General features: G+C 56.3%; 1 protein-coding gene across 4 annotated transcripts in view; it reads left to right on the plus strand.

Annotated features, from left to right (window-relative positions):
- The window catches only part of LRP5 (LDL receptor related protein 5), a 125822-nt gene extending 108312 nt beyond the window's left edge, over window positions 1-17510 (plus strand). For 2 of the 4 annotated variants that reach the window (XM_061407235.1, XM_061407234.1), the window contains exons 18-23: window positions 3518-3754; window positions 5948-6088; window positions 7469-7705; window positions 7969-8108; window positions 15569-15666; window positions 17048-17510. In XM_061407235.1, the coding sequence (XP_061263219.1) occupies window positions 3518-3754; window positions 5948-6088; window positions 7469-7705; window positions 7969-8108; window positions 15569-15666; window positions 17048-17309 (1115 nt within the window). In that variant the 3' untranslated portion in view covers window positions 17310-17510. The remainder of the gene's footprint in view (window positions 1-3517; window positions 3755-5947; window positions 6089-7468; window positions 7706-7968; window positions 8109-15568; window positions 15667-17047) is intronic. The other 2 variants (XM_061407236.1, XM_061407237.1) reach the window with 2 other exon arrangements.
- Window positions 17511-20346: the final 2836 nt, after the last annotated feature.

A 20346-nucleotide genomic window follows, 5' to 3' on the forward strand; every position in this document is an offset into this window, starting at 1 on the left:
GGTTCTCTGCCTGCCAGGTTGTTGCCTGGCATTTTTTAAAAATCCATAGTCCCTGTGGCATCTAGTGTTCAAAGCAGAATGTCTTGTTATTTGTTCTCTTCTCTAACATATGCATTTCAAGCCTTTGAATTTCCCTCTAAGCACTGCTTTAGCTGTATCCCACAAATTTTGATGTTGGATGGCATCACCAACTCAATGGACATGGGTTTGAGCAAGCTCCGGGAATTGGTGATGGGCAGGGAAGCCCGGCTTGCTGCAGTCTGTGGAGTCACAAAGAGTGGGACATGACTGAGTGACTGAAGAACTGAACAAATTTTGATAAATTGTATTTTCATTTTCAGTTAGTTCAAATATTTTTAAATTGTTCTCAATAATTCTTTGGCCCTGGTGTTATTTAGAAGTGTGTTGTGTAATTTCCAAATAGTTGGAAATTTTCTAGCTATTTTCCTATTCCTGATTTCTAGTTTAATGCCACTGTGGTCTAAGCGTACACATATGATTTCTAGCCTTTTAACTTTGTTCAGATATGTTTTCTTCCCCAGCATGTGGCCTGTCCTTGGTGAATACTCCTTACGAGCTTGAGAAGCTATGGCATCTGCTGTCGGGTGGAGTGTTGCTCTACATGTCGTTAGATCCAGTTGAGGGACAGTGCTGTTCAGGTTGTCTGTCCTTCCTTCCTGCTTCTGCTGTCAGTTACTGATGGAGGCGCTGAAATCCCCAATAATGGATTTGTCTAATTTTTTAGTAGTTCTGTCTTTTCCCCTGCTTCTACCCTTGACCCTCTTCTTTCCAAAGGCTGCACGGGGAGTGGTTAAGAATGTAAGCTTTAGGGTCAGCCAGACCTGGGTTCCAATACCAGCTTTGCCACTTCCCAGCTGAGTGACCCTGGGCTGCTCACTTACCTCTCTTATCCTCCACTTCCTTTTCCGTGAAATAGAGAAACGGAGAGCATTTATCTGACGGGTTGTTATTAGTAACCAAGTGCTTTGCATGGTCCCTGACACATGGCACGCGGGAATGCCAGCTGCCACTAGTCATGAAGATGGCAGCAGTAATAGAAAGACTGAACTGTCACTGACACCGTGATGAAACTCAGTCCCCAGGCTTCCTCTCCTCTTCCTGCAGGTCCTCAGGTGACCTTGGGCGTGTTGTTCCTGTGTTCCTTTCCTCTCCTGTCCTCTGAGCTCCAGGGGGCTGGTCTTTCCCTGCCCCTTACTTCTCACCCTCACCCCCATCATCCCCACGCCTCGTCCCACACATGGCACATTTCAGGGAGCAGGACCACGGGCCTGTCTTTATGGAGCTTTCTCCTGCCCCACCTCATCACTGTAAACCCCAGAGACCCTGGCCAAGAAGAGGGGGGCCCTTTGATGACTGTCCGCTGGCGGGGACACCTCAACTCTCCTGAGCTTCCTGTGGCCTTTCTCTGAGTTCCAGCCCCAGGGCCCACATGGCTTTGTGGCCTGAGAGAGGCTTTGCAGCTCGCACAGACATCCAGACTGCCCTGGAAGAGACGGGGCCTGGGGAGAGAGCTGCACCAAGTGCTCAGCTCGCCCTGGGACCCCAGCTCTGGGTTTCCCCACCGGAGGACGTGCCCCCTCACCCTTCCTCAGGGCCTAGGAGGCTTGTGTTCACCGTGTCCCCATCTCCATTCTTCCCTGGCCTCTTCTCTGGGGGCTCTCAGAAGGTCAGGGGCTCACGGAGGTCCCCAGGAGGTGCCATGGAGCCTCGTGCCTCATGCAGTGACCCAGACGGGCAGGGCACGGCCCGCGATGCCAGCGTGTGCTCCGCAGCGTCCCTGCTGTGTGAGCCCAGCCCAGCCAGGCGCTCGCGCATGCGCACATACTCACTCTCGCACGTGCACGCGCACATGCTTGCCCCGCTCTGTTATTTCTGGGAGGAAGCGGTGGTCCAGGCAGGCTGCTTCTGTTTTAGGGACAAGGAAACGGAGGCCCTGGGAGGTTGAAGGTTCCTCAGGTTGCCCAGCTGCTGAGAGGAGCCTGGGTTCATCCCCAGGTCCGTGCACACATACATACACATACATACACACACACACACACACCCCCACCCTGTCCCGTCTTGGCTCTCCAGCAACATCTGCCAGGACTAGGGGCCCTTCAGGAAATCAGAGCCTGCCCCACATGGACCCTCTTCCTCCTGGCTGGGCTGTGGGGGTGTCCAGGCAGTGGAAATAGCGGTCAAAGGCACAGGGCCTTTGGTTGGAGTCCAGGAGTGGGGCGTGGCCACCGTCCACACACAGCTTTCCGTGGCTAGCGTCCCTGTGTTCCTTGGCAGCTCACTGCGCACACATCCGTCTTTGGCTTCTTTGTCCCCGGTGTGTCCTCTGTGGCCAAACGCAGTGGGAACAGCGGGATTGTGTTCGTTTTTGCTCACAACTCTCTCCCCATCTCGCATTCCCATTCAGTCCAGTGTGGACCCCGCAGTTATGGGGGAGGCACGTGGGTTCCAAATGTTGAAAGGCTTAGTACATCATGAAATCAATACTTTTGTGAAATTGATGGCTTTAAATTTTTTTTTTTTTTTTGGCTATGCTCTGTGGCTTATGCATCTTAGTTCCCCCCAGGGATTCAACCTTGGCTAGAACAGTGAAAGGGCCCAAGTCCTAACTTCTGGATGACCAGGGAACTCCCAATACCTTTTTCCTTAATCAGATTTTATGGATGTTGATGACTGTTCTTAAACTTGAAATGGAGTTTGGGCTGATTTCTGGGCCTCCGGTTTTCTGGGATTTTCCAGCAGAGGAGGGAGATATGATGACAGGACCCCGGGGAAGGGGGGCAGCCCAGGGGCCAAGGGGCTCCTCCTGAGTGTCTCTGCTGGCACCCTGGCATTCATCATGCCCGTCTGTGTCCAGGCCTCCAGGACAGTGCCCCTCCCTGAGCACTACTGTCCACGCTTGGCCTGCACTAGAGAAGTGGACCCTGAGGGGGGAATGACTTACCATGGCCACTGGCAGGAAGTGGCCCCAGATCGCCTGTCCTTCACCCTCTCAGCTCACCACCCTCCCATGACTCCCTCCACCGGGGAACCTTCAAACCCCCTCCCCCTTGACTCTGCTCCCCCTCCGGTACCCTTACCACCTGCCTTTCCTCAGCCCACCCCTCAGTGAAGGGCCTGGGTCCTCCACCAGCCTCCACCCGCCCCCACCACCGTGCCTGTGGGCTCTCTTGGCACTCACAGTGCTCTGGCCCCATTGCCCCAAATGTGTAATAGGTGTGGGTGCTGACCACTGGCTTTCTGACCCTTCTACTTCCGGCGGGGATGCAGTGGACACGCCGGTGTAGCCAGACCCTGCACATACCCTGTGCTTTGGGTCTACAGCTTCATGGCCTACTTGGGGCTGGAGGTGGGAAGGCAGACAGGACGCAGGGCAGTGGAGACGAGGTGGATACAGCATGTATGAGCTGAGCGTATTCCCCGCTTTGAAAGCCAGACGTCCTTCGCCCAGCTTTTGCCCAAAAGCCGGCGCCCATGACGGTCTTTCTCTGCTCCGCAGAGCCTCCCACGTGCTCCCCCGACCAGTTCGCCTGCGCTACTGGGGAGATCGACTGCATCCCCGGGGCCTGGCGCTGTGACGGCTTCCCCGAGTGTGACGACCAGAGCGACGAGGAGGGCTGCCCAGTGTGCTCGGCCTCACAGTTCCCCTGTGCGCGGGGCCAGTGCGTGGACCTGAGGCTGCGCTGTGATGGCGAGGCCGACTGCCAGGACCGCTCGGATGAGGCGGACTGCGACGGTGAGGCCCCGCCCCCGCCCTCCCGGCCCCGCCCCAGCAAGGCTCCGCCCATCCCCTAGGGCGCCCCCTCGCCCTCCTGGAGTTTGGGCTTTATCGGGCCGGGCCGAACCTGAGGAAGGTCACTGTAGAAGCTTTGCCAAGGCTCCTCACCTTGGGAAGGAAAAAATGTTAGTTTTAGGCCCCCTGAAGGCTCCTGGCGTCTGCCCTGCCAGTTTGGCATGAAGGTGGACTATGAGAATCTATCTTGCCTTTCCTCATTCAGTCAAGAATTTTACAGAAATCCAAGACAAACGCATTAGTCAGCTTGCTTTCCATGGTTTACACCCTGGTTAATTCCCATCCCCAAAGGCAGTGCTGTCCTCCACCAGCGAGTCTGTGGGTTAATGCTTATTTGTGGGTGATTTCTAGCATCCCACTGAACCAGGAGTTACCAGAGAGATTTGTCTGGTCAGCCTGGGTCCACTCTGACCAGCAGGATCTTCCTTTAGACCGTGACAGTGAAACAAATGTCTGTGCTCCCTCTGAGTTTCTTTTATAAATGACCTTCTCCGTTGGTTCCTGCCACATACTGTCAGCACCACGGCCCCGTGTTGACTACTACTGAGCTAGCTGTTAATAGGTCTTTCTAGCTGCTACCCCCATAGCCACTGGGTCCTATACTTGGATAACTCAGATTTTATCTGTTCCCTGCCCACTGATGATAAGCAACCATTCTGTGGAAGATGAAGGCCTGGGGTTCATTCCCCCAAGTGTTTCCGTAACGCTGCAGTTGTAAAGTCTTTCCAGCTCACAGACCCTTTGAGAACTTGATAGAGACTAGACCAGGATTAGCACACTGTGACCTAAGGGTTAAATCCAGGCCACCACCTATTTTGGTGAATAAAGTTTTGGGTTCATGCTACGTCACCTCAGTCATGTTCGACTCTTTGGGACCCCATGAACTGTAGCCCACCAGGCTCCTCCGTCCATGGGATTCTCCAGGCAAGAATACTGGAGTGGGTTGCCATGCCCTTCTCCAGGGGATCTTCCGACCTCGGGATCAAACTTCTGTCTCTTATGTCTCCTGCATTGCAGGCAGATTCTTTACCATCTGAGGCACCAGGGTAAGTTGGTATTCTTTACCAACTTAGCCACCTAAGTTTTATTGGGACAAAGCTAGGCTCATTCATTTACATATTGTCTGAGGCTGGTGTTGCATGAAAACAGCAGAGTTGAGTAGTTACTGTAGAGACATATCTGTCTCTTACAGGAGAGTTTTCTGAGTCCTGCCTTACACTGTTGGCCCCAGCTCAGTCTGGTGGCCAAGATCTCGGCGGGTGGCAGGAGCCCTGATTAGGAACCACTCCCTCCGTCCTCCCACTGTGAGAGTTTCTCCTGGTGGAAGGAAGCCCTGGGAGAACAGCAGGCCCTGGTGCAGGCTTTGGGTTCCACCCTGCGTTTCAGAAGCTTCCTCTCCTGCTTGGTGACCAGGAGATCTGCCCACTCATTGCACGGACAGGGTTCCTTGTCTCCAGTTTCGAGCGTGGGGTGCCTGGGCCGGGGCAGGTGGGGAGCTTAGACAGGAAGTCCTGGGGGCAGATGACCGGCGAGCCCCCAGGCAGCTCCCTTCCTCATGGGGCCGGGGCCCTTCCCAGGTCAGCAGGGAAGCAGCAGCAGCTGCAGTGCCCGGCCTTTCTCTTCCGTTTCCCCCGAAAGCCTGAGAGCTGCACTAATTGCTTGCATGGCTAGCCTCTGCCTCTCCGGCTGAGCTCTGCACTCTCTTCCTGACCCCCGGAGCTCTGCGGGCGCATCGGCTGTCCTCTGTCCCGCCTGGTTAGGAGCCTGGCTCCTGTGGGCCATCCACTGACCCCATGACCTGGGAGACAGCCTGAGCTCAGGGGCTGTGGGAGCTCTGGTGCTTTGCAAGCCTGACCCATGGTAGGATCCTGGTGAATAATTACCTCCCTGGGTCGTTGAGGTCTCTTCCCTGCCAGCCCGTCCCCAGCATTTCACAGGCCTTGAAAGGGGGGTCATCGAGGGGAGGGTGAAGGCTGGTTTGGCCGGGACGGTGTCCCGACCTGGTCCTCGCAGGGGTCCCTTTGCCTGCTCTGCGTTTGGACCCCAGGCCTCTGCTGCTGGGTCTGGGGTCGCGGGGCTGGGTGCACCTGTTGGTGGTCATCTGCTTAGTGCTCCTGGCTGCGTCATGCCCTCCAGCCTCTCTGAACGCAAGGCCCCTCCTTGCAGCCGTCTGCCTGCCCAACCAGTTCCGCTGTGCCAGCGGCCAGTGCGTCCTCATCAAACAGCAGTGTGATTCCTTTCCGGACTGCGTCGACGGCTCCGACGAACTCATGTGCGGTGAGCTGGCTTCCTGCAGAGGGCAGGGTCAGGGAAGGGGGGCGGTCACCCTGTGCTGGGCTTCTGTTCCAGGACCGTGGGGTCCAGAGGGAGGAAATGGTGAGGACTAAAGAGGCTGGGAAGTTGAGAGTCTCAGGCCTTGGTTGGGGAGTCAGGGAAACCTTCCTGGAGGTGGAGGCAGCTGTGAGGAGGGAGAGACGGAGCTAAGGGGCATTTTAGCTGGGACAGAGGCACAGCAGCAGGCCCCCTTTGAGAAGGCAGAGGTGGGCGGGGCTGACTGTGGTGGGCCGGGCCTGAGTGGCAGGCAGAGGCAGCGGGTTTCTGCCCAGAGACCTCACTTAGCAGCGTCTGCCAGACAAGATCGCCTGAGAGGGTCAGGGCTGGGCCCCTTCCCTGGCAGCCTGCTGTCTGGCTGAGGAGGAGCCGTGTGTGGCCCTGTGCAGAAACGCACATGTGCGTGCACACATGCACACATACGTACACGCACGTGCTGCATGCCCCTTGAATGACACGGTCTGTACAGTCAGGGGTACCGGGGTACAGAGGATGCGAAATGAGGGCAGTCAGAGAAGACTTCCTGGCGGCAGTGGCTCTTGAAAGGCTTTCAGATTCAGACAGGAAGGGAACTGGATTCCCAGGAAGTGGGGATGTCTCCATGCATCTGGGGATGTGGCCCCTTCGTTCACGGCAGAAGGCCCAAGATAGAGATGACTTATGAATGGGGAAGAAGGGGGGGTCCCCGGGGACTCACTGAGCACTTTCGTACCGTCCCATCAACCCAGGGCAGGCCCCTCAGCTACCACCTCGGGGGAGGTCTGGGGTCCGAGGGCAGCCGCGGGGTTCTGAGCCCTGCTCCTTTGGCAGGCAGGTGTCCACGCTGACCATGTCTGTCTTTGGTCTCCCGTGTGACTATCCCAGTTGTTGGGATGATTGTCATCCATAGTCAGGCCTCCTCGCTGGAACCAGCAGCTTTCCTCCCTTTCTCTGGGGGGTTTGACCAGCTGGAGGGGACCGAGTTGATTGTCCCTAGAACCGTTGTGCCGACCTGATGGGGAAGTGAGTGTTCTTTGGACAAGGTTGAGTCTAGAGCCCAGACCGCGAAGCTCCAGGTCAGGGGCGTGAATAGGAGGAGTCGCTGGTGAGGGGCTGGGGGCGGTGGGAGAGCTCAGTCCAGCTGAGGAGGGGCAGGAGGCCGCTGCGGGGAGGCTGGAGGGGGCAAGCCCTTCAGGGGTGCTGCCCCAGCCCCCCAGTAGCTCCACCAGTGGGTGCTGGGCCGGGGCGGGTATGAGCCCTCCAGGGCACACAGCGCCTGCCCCCCCTCAGGAGACCCGCTCCGTTTGGGTTGACGTCCGCCGTCTCTCCCTGCCCGGCCTCCGGCAGAAATCACCAAGCTGCCCTCGGACGACGGCCCAGCCCACAGCAGTGCCATCGGGCCGGTCATCGGCATCATCCTGTCGCTCTTCATCATGGGCGGGGTCTACTTCGTGTGCCAGCGTGTGGTGTGCCAGCGCTACGCCGGTGCCAACGGGCCCTTCCCGCACGAGTACGTCAGCGGGACCCCCCACGTGCCCCTCAACTTCATCGCCCCCGGCGGCTCCCAGCACGGTCCCTTCACAGGTGAGGAGCCTGAGCCCCGTGAGGGCCCTGGAGGAGGTGGAGAAGGGCGGTCAGGGCGGGCTGCGGGGCGAGGGGGTCAGAAATGCTCTTTGGACTTGACCTGAGCTCATCTGAGTTGCCCACTGGGGACAGTCGTCACGTGGGGCTTCTTTTTCTGAGCCTGGTTGGGTCTCCTGGGCAGAGGGGCTGGAGAAAGCACTCCGTGTCCGTGGGGCGCCCTGGCCCCTGACCAGGCCTCATGCCCGCCGGCCCCCCTCCCACAGGCATTTCGTGTGGCAAGTCCATGATGAGCTCCGTGAGCCTGATGGGCGGCCGGGCCGGGGTGCCCCTCTACGACCGGAACCACGTCACCGGGGCCTCGTCCAGCAGCTCGTCCAGCACCAAGGCTACACTGTATCCACCGGTGAGTGGGGGCAGGAGGAAGCCCAGCCGGCTCGGGGTCCCCCCCCAACCCAGGACATCAGGGTTTCTAGAATTACTAGCCTGCCGTTCCATCCCTCAGGATGGTGGATGCGTTCACTCCCCTCCGCGTCCTGACCTGTAGTTTTTTCCTTTCTCTTCTTTTATTGGAGTGGAATTGCTTTACAGTGTTGTGCTTCTGCTGTATCACGAAGTGAATCATCTGTGTGTACATTTATTCCCTCCTTCTTGGACCTCCCTCCCACCCCCTGGGCTTTCTGTTTAGAAAAGAGCACTCCTTGTTCATTGTGGATAATCCGGAAGTCAGGCGAAGTCTAAAAGTGGAAGTCGCATCCATAATCCTACCTCCCAGGGTTGCTGTCGGCCGTCCTCGGACCTGGGTGCCAGTCTTTATGCCGAGGGCCGTCCCCATTAGCAGAGCCTGTCTGGCTGGACGTGAGCTTCCCTTCAGTGTCCCCACCAGAAACACCCTATTTTCCTGCCTAAGGCCTTGCTGGTTTCCAGAAAGTAGCTGGATTGTTTTCTAAGGATAGGCACTCATGGGATGACTTTTGTGCTGACTTTTGCTCCCTGGAGCTTCCGGCAACCCAAGTGGGGTGTGGGCTGGCTCCAGGCCACACCCTAGAAGGAAATGATTGTAGAGGGTGACAATCTGAAGCCCTTAGTGTCCAGGTCCCGCTGCAGGATCCTGAGGGGGACCTTCTCCTCCATACTGGCTGGGAAAGCCCCCCATTGCCAGGAGCATGGCCCGGGGTAACCGGGTAAGCCTGATGCATGGATGCGAATCTGGGGCTACGTGTCAGGTTCTGACTTTACCTCATCCTGTGCTTCTTAATTCTTCAAAACCTGACTTCTCTGTGATGAAATACTCTTCTGAGGTGAAGATTGCCCCTTGAACTTTCTCTGGGGGGGTCCCAGCAAGCACCACCCACCAGGACGGGGCCTGCCTGCCCTTCTGAGTGTCCCCCATACCCAGGCTGTTGCCCTTCCTTATTGCACCTGATCCTGGCAGGGTCTAGGAAGGAGGAGGCAGCAGGGGTTATTATCTCGGGTCCACAGGATTCGGTTTGAGTCTCCTGGAGGCTACAGGGCTGGGCTGTTCAGGGGTGGGGGAAGCAAGGAGTCAGCAGAGAGGAGTTGAGGAACCCTCCCCACTGTTCTTGCCTTCCTGCTGCTATCGTCACCTGACCTTCGGATGGCCCACGTAGCCAGCTAGAAGCCCCAAGAACCCTCTGAGACTGAGCTGACTCCAGGCCAGCCCCCTGCCCACCCCCTCCCACCCCCAACGTGGACACCAGGATGCTTGCCGCCTTTGGAGGAGCCGGGAGCTGGGGGGATCGCACTTGGCGGCGAGAGATGACACTGACCACCAGCAGTTTTTTACAGTGGCTTTATTGAGATACAGTTCACATACCATACAATCCACCCACTTCAAGTGTCCAATTCCGTGGTTTTTAGGATATTCACAGAGTTGTGCAGTCATCACCATGGTTAAATCTAGAAAATTTCATCATCCCCAAAAGAAGCCCTTTGTGGAGCCAGCTGTTTAAAAATTAACTACGTTGCTTTGAATCAGTAATATACATTCACGGTACAGAATTCAAAGGGCACGGTGAAAAGAGGGCCCGGCCTTCACCGTGACCAGGAATTCACCCCTCCCCAGAGGCACAGCCTGTGTGGGGTTGATTGTGTGTCCTCCCAGGGGAAATCAGTGCATAAGCGAGCATACGGGAGTACGGACTTCATCTTCCCGGCAAAGAGAGTAACATTTTTTCTTTAGTTTTGGAGACAATTGCAGATTTATCTGTAGCTGTAAAATATAATACAGAGCGGCCCCGTCTCCCTTCACCAGTTGTCGCATTGGCAACATCTTACGTAACTATGGTTGTCTTGGCACATGCGTGCTGCTGTAACAAAAATGCCATAGACTGGGCAGCTTAAACTACACGCGTTTATGTCTCACAGTTCTAGAGGCTGGGAAGTTAAAGATCAAGGCTCTGGTTTCTCACTGTTCAAAGCCCAATTCTTAGTTCATAGTGACTGTCCTGTCCGTATATGGTAGAAGGCACGAGAGAGCTCTCTGAGGTCTTATTTTTTTTTGGCTGTGCCTTGTGGATCTTAGGTCCCTGACCAGTTCCCTGACCAGGAATTGAACCTGCAACCTCCTGCAATGGAAGCGTGGAGTCTCAACTACTTGGCCACCAGGGAAGCCCCCAGGGTCTCTTTCTTAAGGACACTTATTCCATCCCTGAGGGCTCTACCCTTGTGGCTTAAGCACTCCAGAAGGTCCCACTCTTAAACCATCATGTTGGAGATTAGGTTTCAGTATATGAATTTGGGGGAGACCCAGACATTAATTCTATAACAGTAATACAGTATCATAACCAGTGCATTGATACAGTTCCTTTTGATTTTATTTCAGTTCAGTTCAGTCGCTCAGTCATGTCCGACTCTTTGCGACCCCATGAATCACAGCACGCCAGGCCTCCCTGTCCATCACCAACTCCCAGAGTTTACTCAAACTTTTGTCCATCGAGTCGGTGATACCATCCAACCATCTCATCCTCTGTTGTCCCCTTCTCCCCCTGCCCCCAATCCCTCCCAGCATCAGAGTCTTTTCCACTGAGTCAACTCTTCACATAAGGTGGCCAAAGTATTGGAGTTTCAGCCTCAGCATCATTCCCTCCAAAGAAATCCCAGGCCTGATCTCCTTCAGAATGGACTGGTTGGATCTCCTTGCAGTCCAAGGGACTCTCAAGAGTCTTCTCCAACACCACAGTTCAAAAGCATCAATTCTTCAGCACTCAGCCTTCTTCACAGTCCAACTCTCACATCCATACATGACCACTGGAAAAACCATAGCCTTGACTAGACGGACCTTTGTTGGCAAAGTAATATCTCTGCTTTTCAATATGCTATCTAGGTTGGTCCAAGGAGTAAGCAAGTGTCTTTTAATTTCATGGCTGCAGTCACCATCTGCAGTGATTTTGGAGCCCAGAAAAATAAAATCTGACATTGTTTCCACTATTTGCCCATCTATTTCCCATGAAGTGATGGGACCAGATGCCATGATCTTCGTTTTCTGAATGTTGAGCTTTAAGCCAACTTTTTCACTCTCCTCTTTCACTTTCACCAAGAGGCTTTTTAGTTCCTCCTCACTTTCTGCCATAAGGGTGGTATCAACTGCATATCTGAGATTATTGATATTTCTCCCGGCAATCTTGATTCCAGCTTGTGCTTCTTCCAGTCCAGCGTTTCTCATGATGTACTCTGCATATAAGTTAAATAAGCAGGGTGACAATATACAGCCTTGACGTACTCCTTTTCCTATTTGGAACCAGTCTGTTATTCCATGTCCAGTTCTAACCGTTGCTTCCTGACCTGCATATAGGTTTGACTTTATTTAGAGTTCACCAATTTTACATGTGCATTTTTTAAAGACACCTTTTTAAGAATCCATTTTTATGTGCTTGTTTATTTGGCTGCTCTGGGTCCTAGTTATGATGCACGGGGTCTTTAGTCACGGCATGTGAACCTTCAGTTGCGGCATGTGTATCTAATTCTCTGACCAGGGATCAAACCTGGGCCCCCTGCATTGGGAGCGTGGGGTCTTAGCCACCGGACCACCAGGGAGGTCCCAAAGACAACTTTTTATTTTCAGAGCAATTTTAGATCCACAACAAAATTGGGAGGAAAGTAGGGGGACCTGCCAAATCCCCGCTCCGCCCCCATGATCAACGTCCTGCACCAGAGTGGGACGTTGGTTTCAGTCCACGAACCTGCACCCAGAGGCCACCGTGTACGTCTGAGTGCACCTTGGTGGTTTGGATTCTTGGTAGAATTCTGTGGGTTTGGACGGACGTGTAATGAATGACATGTATCCACCGTTGGCATCTCGTATAGTGTAGCTTCGTGTGTGCTTTTTAAAACCCGCATGATAGCATCTGCAGGTAATGGTAGCTCTTCAGACTCACTTTTTTTTTGGTAAATGAATTTATCTATTATAATTGGAGGCTAATTACTTTACAATATTGTGGTGGTTTTTGCCATACATTGACATGAATCAGCCATGGGTGTACATGTGTCCCCCGTCCCAAACCCCACTCCCACCTCCCTCCCCATCCCATCCCTCTGGGTTGTCCCAGTGCACCAGCTTTGAGCGCCCTGTTTCGTGCATCGAACTTGGACTGGTGATCTATTTCACATACGGTAATATACCCGTTTCAATGCTGTTCTCTCAAATCATCCCACCCTCTCCTTCTCCCACAGAGTCCAAAAGTCTGTTCTCTATACCTGTGTCTCTTTTGCTGTCTCACATATAGGGTCGTCGTTATTTACCATATATATGCGTTAGTATACTGTATTGGTGTTTTTCCCTCTGACTGACTTCACTCTGTATAATAGGCTGCAGTTTCATCCACCTCATTAGAACGGACTCAGCCTCCCTTTTTGCTGCTGAGGCTTGGTGAAGGGCTGGCCTTTACCCAGCTCTTCAGAGGGATGCCCTCTCTGTGTGCTACATCACCCCGACTCCAGAAGGGGGCGCTGTCCCCACCCTGTTTCGCAATGAGGAGGCCGGGGGACCGAGTGGTAACTACCTGCCCTCCCCTCCTCCCCCCGGGGCCATTCTGCCCAAACTGACCACTCCCTGCCCGGTCTCTCCTGCACCCTGAAGTTTGTTTTCCTTCTCGGGCAGAGCAAGCCCCCTTCTTGGTGACTGGACAGTGCCCTTTGTTGGGGTGTGGCTGGGCCACACCGGTGGGTGTCTAGTCACCCCAGGATCTTGTTACCCCAACAGCAATGCTCAGAACTCCTGCATTTTCCTCATTTAGGGGAGACTCCAGGAAGATGCCCTGTAGCTAAGGCTGAAGGTCATCTTGACCTTTCTTGCCAAGGGGGTCCTCAAGAGATGACAGTCCCTCTTCCCACCAGCAGAGGGCCACAGCGGCATGACTGTCCCTCTCACTCTCCTCAGGTCCAATTTAGGGTAAAAATGGTATTGTAGTGTAATTTATATTTCACTTATTACAAATGACGTCAAACATCTTTTTGTATGGTTAATAACCTTTGTAGTTTTATTTTCTCAGAAAGGTGCGTTTATGTCCTTTTTCTATTGGATTGTTGGTTTTGTTTTGTTTTGTTAATCCATTTGTAAGGGTCTTGGGGTTTCCCAGGTGGCACTAGAGGTAAGGAACCCCACTGCCAATGCAGGAGACTCAAAAGACGTGGGTTTGATCCCTGGGTTGGGAAGATCCCCTGGAGCAGGAAATGGCAACCGGCTCCAGTATTCTTGTCTGGAAAAATTCAGTGGACAGAGGAGCCTGGTGGGTTCCAGTCCATGAGGTTGCAGAGTCAGACACAACTGAGTGACTGAGCATAGCACGAGGGCTCTTTATGTAGAGATATAGCTGTATTAAACGAATTAGCCTGGGATATGGGTTGAAAATATTTTTCCTAGCTTTTTGCCTTTTGATTTGGTTTATGTTGTGTTTGCCCTTTATACCATGAAATTAAGTCTGGAGTGGTTTTGGTCACGCCCAGAAAGGCTTTCCCTCCTCGTGAAAAATAGTTTCTTTCCATGTTCTCTTAAAGTTCTCAAGGTTTCATGTTTGTGTTTAAAACTTGCCCTTGGAATGTAATTAGAAGGTCTGAGTGAGTCTGGAGGTACTGACTATTTCTGCGCTGATGGCTTCCAGGCAGCTTTTACGAGTTGAGGTCCAGTCGGTAGACAGAAACCATATGGTGATTTGAACAGAGAAAGTTCAATACATTATTAGCAGGGATTGGAATTCCAGGGCGTTGGCCAGTGAGAGGTAAAGAGGACTCTTTAGAACACAGGAAAAGCAGATTATCTGGGAGGGAGAGACTGGGGAAGAGCCCCCAGCTGCCAGGCACCAGAAGACAGAAGTGGCCGAGGTGCTGCGCCAATAGAACTTGCTAGAGATCTGCCTACTGCTGTACTGGGAAGACTTCCCCACAAGCCTTCCTGACCTTCACCTCCCTGGTGCCCTGGGGGAGGTAGCTCTGACAGCCAGCAGGGAGGGGATTATGGGCAGGATCCCAGAGCTCCTTGGAGGCAGAAGTGAAGAGGAGCCAGGTCCGGTCAAGTTCAAGGGCAGATGCAGAAAAAGCTCCCCCCCAACCTGGGGTGAGGGGAAGTGGCGGGGGCAGCCCCTTTCTGCTGGTGGTGCTCCCTGACTGGTGTCTGCTCCCCTCTTCCCCCGAGCTGTACCTTCCCAGCTTTGGGGTCAAATCCTGAGCATCCCCAGGCTAGCTGTTTGGGCTGAAGAGGACCCTTCCCCCAGAATAAGGAGAGGTGTCCATGTGGTTCCTGAAGGGCAGGGGAAGGGCTTGGGCTTTTCCTGTAGGTTATTCACCAAGTGTCAGGACTGCCTTAGAAAGCAAGTCTTCTTAATTTTTTTGTTTCTTTTTCTAAATTTTCTTCCTTTCTTGGCTTCGCTCTGAGGCATGTGGGATCTTAGTTCCCTGATCAGGGACTGAACCCAACACCTCCTGCATTGGAAGTGCAGAGTCCTAACCACTGGACCCCCAGGGAAGTCCCTAGCCCCATTTTAGAGATGAAGCTACTGAGGCCTCAGAACGGGAAATCCCTCACCAGGGAGCCTGCTGCAGCTGGGAGGTGCTACAGAGAACTCAATCCACATCTTCCCTGGGACAGGCTGCGCCCTGTCCACCACCCCAGGGACCTGGGGAGAGTCTGTCCTTCAGGGCACAAGTGCAGTGATAGCCCTCTGCCTGCTGTGCCCCCTGCAGGGACAGCTGGCAGGAGGTGGGGGGGGGGGGGATGGAGTACAGACCTGGCCGGTGTCTGGGCCCCCGGGTCCCATGGTCCCTCTTGTGCGGCCAGTGGTGTGCTGCCTGGCTCTGGAGGGCGCATGCTTGGGGGGAAGAATTGTGTCTTTAGCACCACAGTTTGGGGGCGGTGTAGTCCCTTGAGAAAGGGGCACCCTTTCCTGGTTTGTTGAGACGCTGGCCTGGCGGGCAGCTAGGCTGTAGCCCCTCCCTGGTGGGTGGACGCCCCCTGCGTCCTCAGGGTTCCCCCAGGAGTGTTTGGAATAAGGAGTGACTTATAGAGATTAGACTTTTGCACCATGTGGAAGGAGATGGGGAAGTAAAACTCCCAGAGGAACCTCGCCAGGCGCTCAGGCCCAGCGACACGCCCAGGCCGGCAGGAACACTTCCCTGCTGGTGACCGGGGTGCAGGACCCATCGGGGACCTTAACGCGCTGGCCTGGGGTCACCACTGGTCAGCGGGGCGGCCTCGGCGGCAACCCTGCTCTGCCCCTCCGCGTGCCCACCCGCAGGCCACGGCTGCCGCTTCCCGTCCCCAGACCAGGAGAGTCGTGGGAGGAGGCAAGGCGGGCGGGGGTGGCGGGACCGCGGGCTCCGGGGCGCGTGTGACCTCGCTTGGCCTCCCCACAGATCTTGAACCCGCCGCCGTCCCCCGCCACGGACCCCTCCCTGTACAACGTGGACGTGTTCTACTCTTCCAACATTCCCGCCGCCGCCAGGCCTTACAGGTACGGAGCCCCCCGCCGTGCCGCGCCTGGCCCCCTTTCCCGGGAGAGTCAGCCGGGAGGGGTCGGCGCAGCGCGTGGCGCGCTGAGGTCAGAAAGCGCCCGGAGCCGCGGGTGGGAGCCTTGGGGGTCTTGGGAAACCACCCGGGGTCCCCACCGCGGCTGGCCGCGTCCCTGAGGGCTCTGCGCTCAGACGGTGCTTGAATCCGGCTGGGGACCGCGGCGGGAGCCGCCACCCCGCGGTGCCTCCCCCGGGAAGGAGCGGGCGAGGCCGGCCCTCGCCGGGGCGATCCTTTCTCCTTCCTCGCCGCGCAGGCTTGATTCAGGGGACGTCGGGTCCGGCTCCGAGCCAGGCTGGGCGAGCTGAACCTGCTGAGCTTCAACCACCCGGCGGCCTCAGCCCACAGGGCCCACCCCGCTCGGGCGGGCTACCTGATGGAGCACGTGGAGGCTGGGCCCCGCTAGGCTTGCCCCCGCCTCCCGCGTAGAGAGCCGGGTCTGGGGTGCTGCGGGAGGCGTCTCCTGGTCCTGGAGCCGCGGAGAGCGGCGCCGCCCGCCCTCTGGTGGCCGTTTGGGGGACTCCCGGGCCTGGAAGGGGAGCCGGCCGAATCCCGGAGGCGCAGCTCTTGACCCTGTGGTCACGACCCTGGTCAAGAACCTGCAGGGGCTCCCCAGCGCCTCAGCGTCACAGCCTGTCACCAGGGCTGTCGCGTCCACTCCAGCAGGCCAGCCCCCTCAGCCTCCAGTCTGCTCCACTCGCCTGTCCTCCTTCTGGTCCTGCCTCCAGTACCTTTCCCCTCCGGCACTGCCTGTTGGGGTCCTGCTTGCTCCCAGGGCCCCACGTGGGGTGTCCTCCTGCTGCACCTTCCTCAGCGGCGGGCCCTTTGGAGCCGGCTCCCCTTCCTGCCCACTGTGAGGCCTACCTCGGGCCCAGGCCACAGGGCGATGTCACGGGGGTCATCAGGAGACATCCCCGGGATCAAGACGGGACTGGCTGGTCTCCACCACTTACAGCAGTGATACAAGGGGGGATAGCCGTGGAGCACTGTCTGGTGTCAGGCACTGTTTCTAGCACGTTCCATGCAGAATCTCACTTTAATCCTCACAAGCCGCTTTTGAAACGGACACCGTTTCATCCTTACCATCTTGTCAAGGAGAAACGGAAGCTCAGACAGGTTAAGTTTAGTCCCGAGTGGGCTCTGGGCGCCTTGTTCTCCATAAAGGTGACCTTGGCCCGGGGCTGCAGGCCTTGCCAGGGCCCCGACTTGGCAGCCTGCAAGATAAGTGCAGGGGCGCCCACCTTGGAGGTGGCGCTGTGGAGGCTCAGGGGGGCCCGGGGACAGCCGCTGTGAATGCAGGCTCCCTTTCCCTGTATCCCCTCCAGGCCCTACATCATCCGCGGCGTGGCGCCCCCGACCACGCCCTGCAGCACGGACGTGTGCGACAGTGACTACAGCGCCAGCCGCTGGAAGGCCAGCAAGTACTACCTGGATCTGAACTCGGACTCAGACCCCTACCCGCCTCCGCCCACACCCCACAGCCAGTACCTGTCGGCGGAGGACAGCTGCCCGCCGTCGCCCGCCACGGAGAGAAGCTACTTCCACCTCTTCCCGCCCCCGCCCTCCCCCTGCACGGACTCCTCCTGACCTTGGCCGGGCCACCCCGGCCTCTCAGCGCCCCTGTACATAGTTTTAAATATGAACAAAGAAAAAAATATATTTTATGATTTAAAAAAATATAGTTGGGATTTTAAAAACAGGAGAAATGTGAACAGTGATGGGGTGGGCAGGACAGGGAAAAACTTTGTACAATGGAGAAAATATTTATAAACCTAATTTTTTAAAACATCATTGCCATTCTTTCATGCCGTGTGTGCGGGAGTTGCGTGTCCCCGAGGAGTGAACGGTCCACCCTGGGCAGCTGTCAAGTCCTGCCCTTATCTTCCTGGGCATCTCACCTTCAGGCTCCCCTAGGGAGGGGTGAGACCTCTGGGAAGAGGCCTGCGCAGGGTCAGCTTGGTGGATGCCTGACTCATGCACGACTTGATGTTTGATTTTATGCTCTGCAATTGCCGTCCTGAAATTCCAGATAATTTTGAAGACTGAGGCCCTGCATTTCGTTTGGCATTGGGCTCTGCAGGTTATATCCCTGGGCTTTGGGCTATTCCCTGGCTGGTCCCTGCTACCGTCTGACCTGTGTGTGCCAGCTCAGGGCTGCTACTGCTCAGCAAGACACCCCCACCCCACCCGGTTGTCCAGTGGTTCGGACTCAGCACTTTTACTGCCAAGGGCCCCGGTCCAGTCCCTGGTTGGGAAACTAAGATCCTGCAAGCTGCATGGTGTGGCCAAAAAAAAAACCGCCGGGGGCCCTGCCATCCGTGCTGACCCAGTGATGGTGCTGCCAAGCCACACTTGCCCGGGTAGGGGAGGGAGACCCCAATCCTCCTGCTCTCCTGGGCCCCCTCCACGCCCATCTCTGCAGATGGGCTAAGGACAGCCCAGTCCTCACCGAGACGGTCCATACACACTACCTGAGGCCTGCCCTGTGCCCACCCGGGTGGTACTGGAGGAGACACGGGTCAGCCTGGTCCCTGCCCCAGGGGCCACCAGGCTGCGAGAGTCATGGTGTGTTGTGAGCAGGCTAGGCTGTTCTGGGGTCAGGTAGGAAGAACCACCTTGGCAGGGTTGGGAGGAAGGAAAAGGCAACAGCCAGGAAGGGCTTGACTCTCAGGGAGGTGGATGGGAGGTCGGGATAATCAGGGCAGTGCTGGTGAGCCCTCCACTGAAGAATCAAACCACAAAGACCTGGAAGAAGACTGCAGTCCTGACCCCCAAGGCCTGGAGAGTGGGGTGAGAGCCGACGGGAGGGGGAATCTGGTGGGGCCCTGAGGGCTCCGACTGTGGGCCCAGGGGTCAGAGCTGGGATGGGCCTGGCTTCTTGGGACAGATCTTTTTTTTCCCCAATTTTTGGCTCTGCGGGGTCTCTGTTGCTGCAAGGGCTTTTCCCTAGTTGCAGGGAGCAGGGGCCACTCTCCAGTTGCGATGCGCAGGCTCCTCATTGCAGTGGCTTCTCTCGTTGTGGAGCAGACTCCAGAGCACAGGCCCAGTAATTGGTGCACGGGCTTAGTTGCTCCGCAGCATGTGGGATCTTCCCGGACCAGGGATTGAACCCGTGTCTCCAGCATTGGCAGGTGGATTCTTTACCACTGAGCCACCAGGGAAGCCCTGGGACAGAATTTGAGGAGACTCCCCTGAGCCCTGATTGCCTGGGAGTCCCCCAAGGTCATGGCTCATCAGCCTTGACGGCTGTAGACACAAGTGGGTTTGCTGATGCCGCCACTGCTGGGACCTCGAGAACAGATGCTGGGGACGGGGTGACCGGCCGTTGGTGCAGACAGACCGTGAGAGTGGGCAGCCCGTCCTGAGTGCTGATCAGGGGTGGGGTCCACGCTCAAGGCCCCTTTGAAATTTATTTTTACTTATAGGAAATGGCAGCCCACTCCAGTATTCCTGCCTGGAGAATCTCATGGACAAAGGAGCCTGGGGGGCTACAGTTCATGGGGTCGCAGAGTCAGGCTTGACTGAAGCGATTTAGCATGCATGTATTTATTTGACTGTGCTGGGTCTTAGTTGCAGCACGTGGGATCTATTTAATTGTTCCCTGATCAGGGATTGAACCCAGGCTCCCTGCATTGGGCGTGTGGAGTGTTAGCCATTGGACCAGCGGGAAAGGCCCAAGACTGCTTTGCAGACCACAGGGGTCGGATCTGCCTCTGCCGGAAAAGCTTCATCTCTTATCCACTCTGTCCAGCTGCCCCGTCTGTCAAGGAAGGGTGCTGTCGCCTGCCCCTGGGACTAGAGTAAGGCTTCTGTGAGATAAGCCTTGCCCAGTCGGGGCCTGGCAAGCGGCAGGTCCTTGGTCATGGGAGAGGTGACATACTTCCTCAAGGTCGCAGCGCTAAGGACCAGCTGCTCCCAGGCCCAAGTTGGATCTCCTGTCCACAGAGCTGCCTGCGGAGGCTCAGGGTTCCTAACATTCGGCCCCGTGCCCTGAGGTGCTCATTAAAGCACCTGTCTCCATGCAGGCGGGGCTTCTCAGGTGGCAGAGAACCCACCTGCCAACGCAGGAGACTTAAGAGATACGTGCCTGACCTCTGGGTCTGGAAGATCCCCCAGAGGAGGGCATGGCAACCCACTCCAGTATTCTCGCCTGGAGAATCTCAGGGATGGGAGCCTGGTGGGCTGCTGTCTGTGGGGTCGCACAGAGTGGGACACATCTAAAGTGACTTAGCATGGCAATGCGGGCGGCCAGTGGGGGAGGGGGGAGCGGCTGCCTCATGGGGGAGACCCCCTCCTGCCAGATTCGCCGGGGATCTGGCAGTGGGGTCGGGGTGGGGGGAGTGGCTGGGCTGTGTGCATTGACAGAAGGGGCGAACCACCCTCTGAGGTCCTCCCCTCCCTCTCCTGCAGGCCCCCAGATAGAGCCGTTGCGTGGCCTAGGAGCCCGAGGGTGCCTGCCGCTAGACCCGTTCCTGCCATGCAAGGTCAGCTGGTGGAGTAGGGTCAACCCTCTGGCCTCCTACCATGTGCCAAGTAAATCTGTCAGCCTTCAGCCAGCAGCTGCTGTGTGCAGAGCTCTGCATGTCAGTCCCACGCTGGAGGACCCAGACAGTAGCCAGATGGG

The sequence above is a fragment of the Bos javanicus genome, chromosome 29 (genome assembly GCF_032452875.1).
Source record: "Bos javanicus breed banteng chromosome 29, ARS-OSU_banteng_1.0, whole genome shotgun sequence".
Taxonomy (NCBI): Eukaryota; Metazoa; Chordata; class Mammalia; order Artiodactyla; family Bovidae; genus Bos; species Bos javanicus.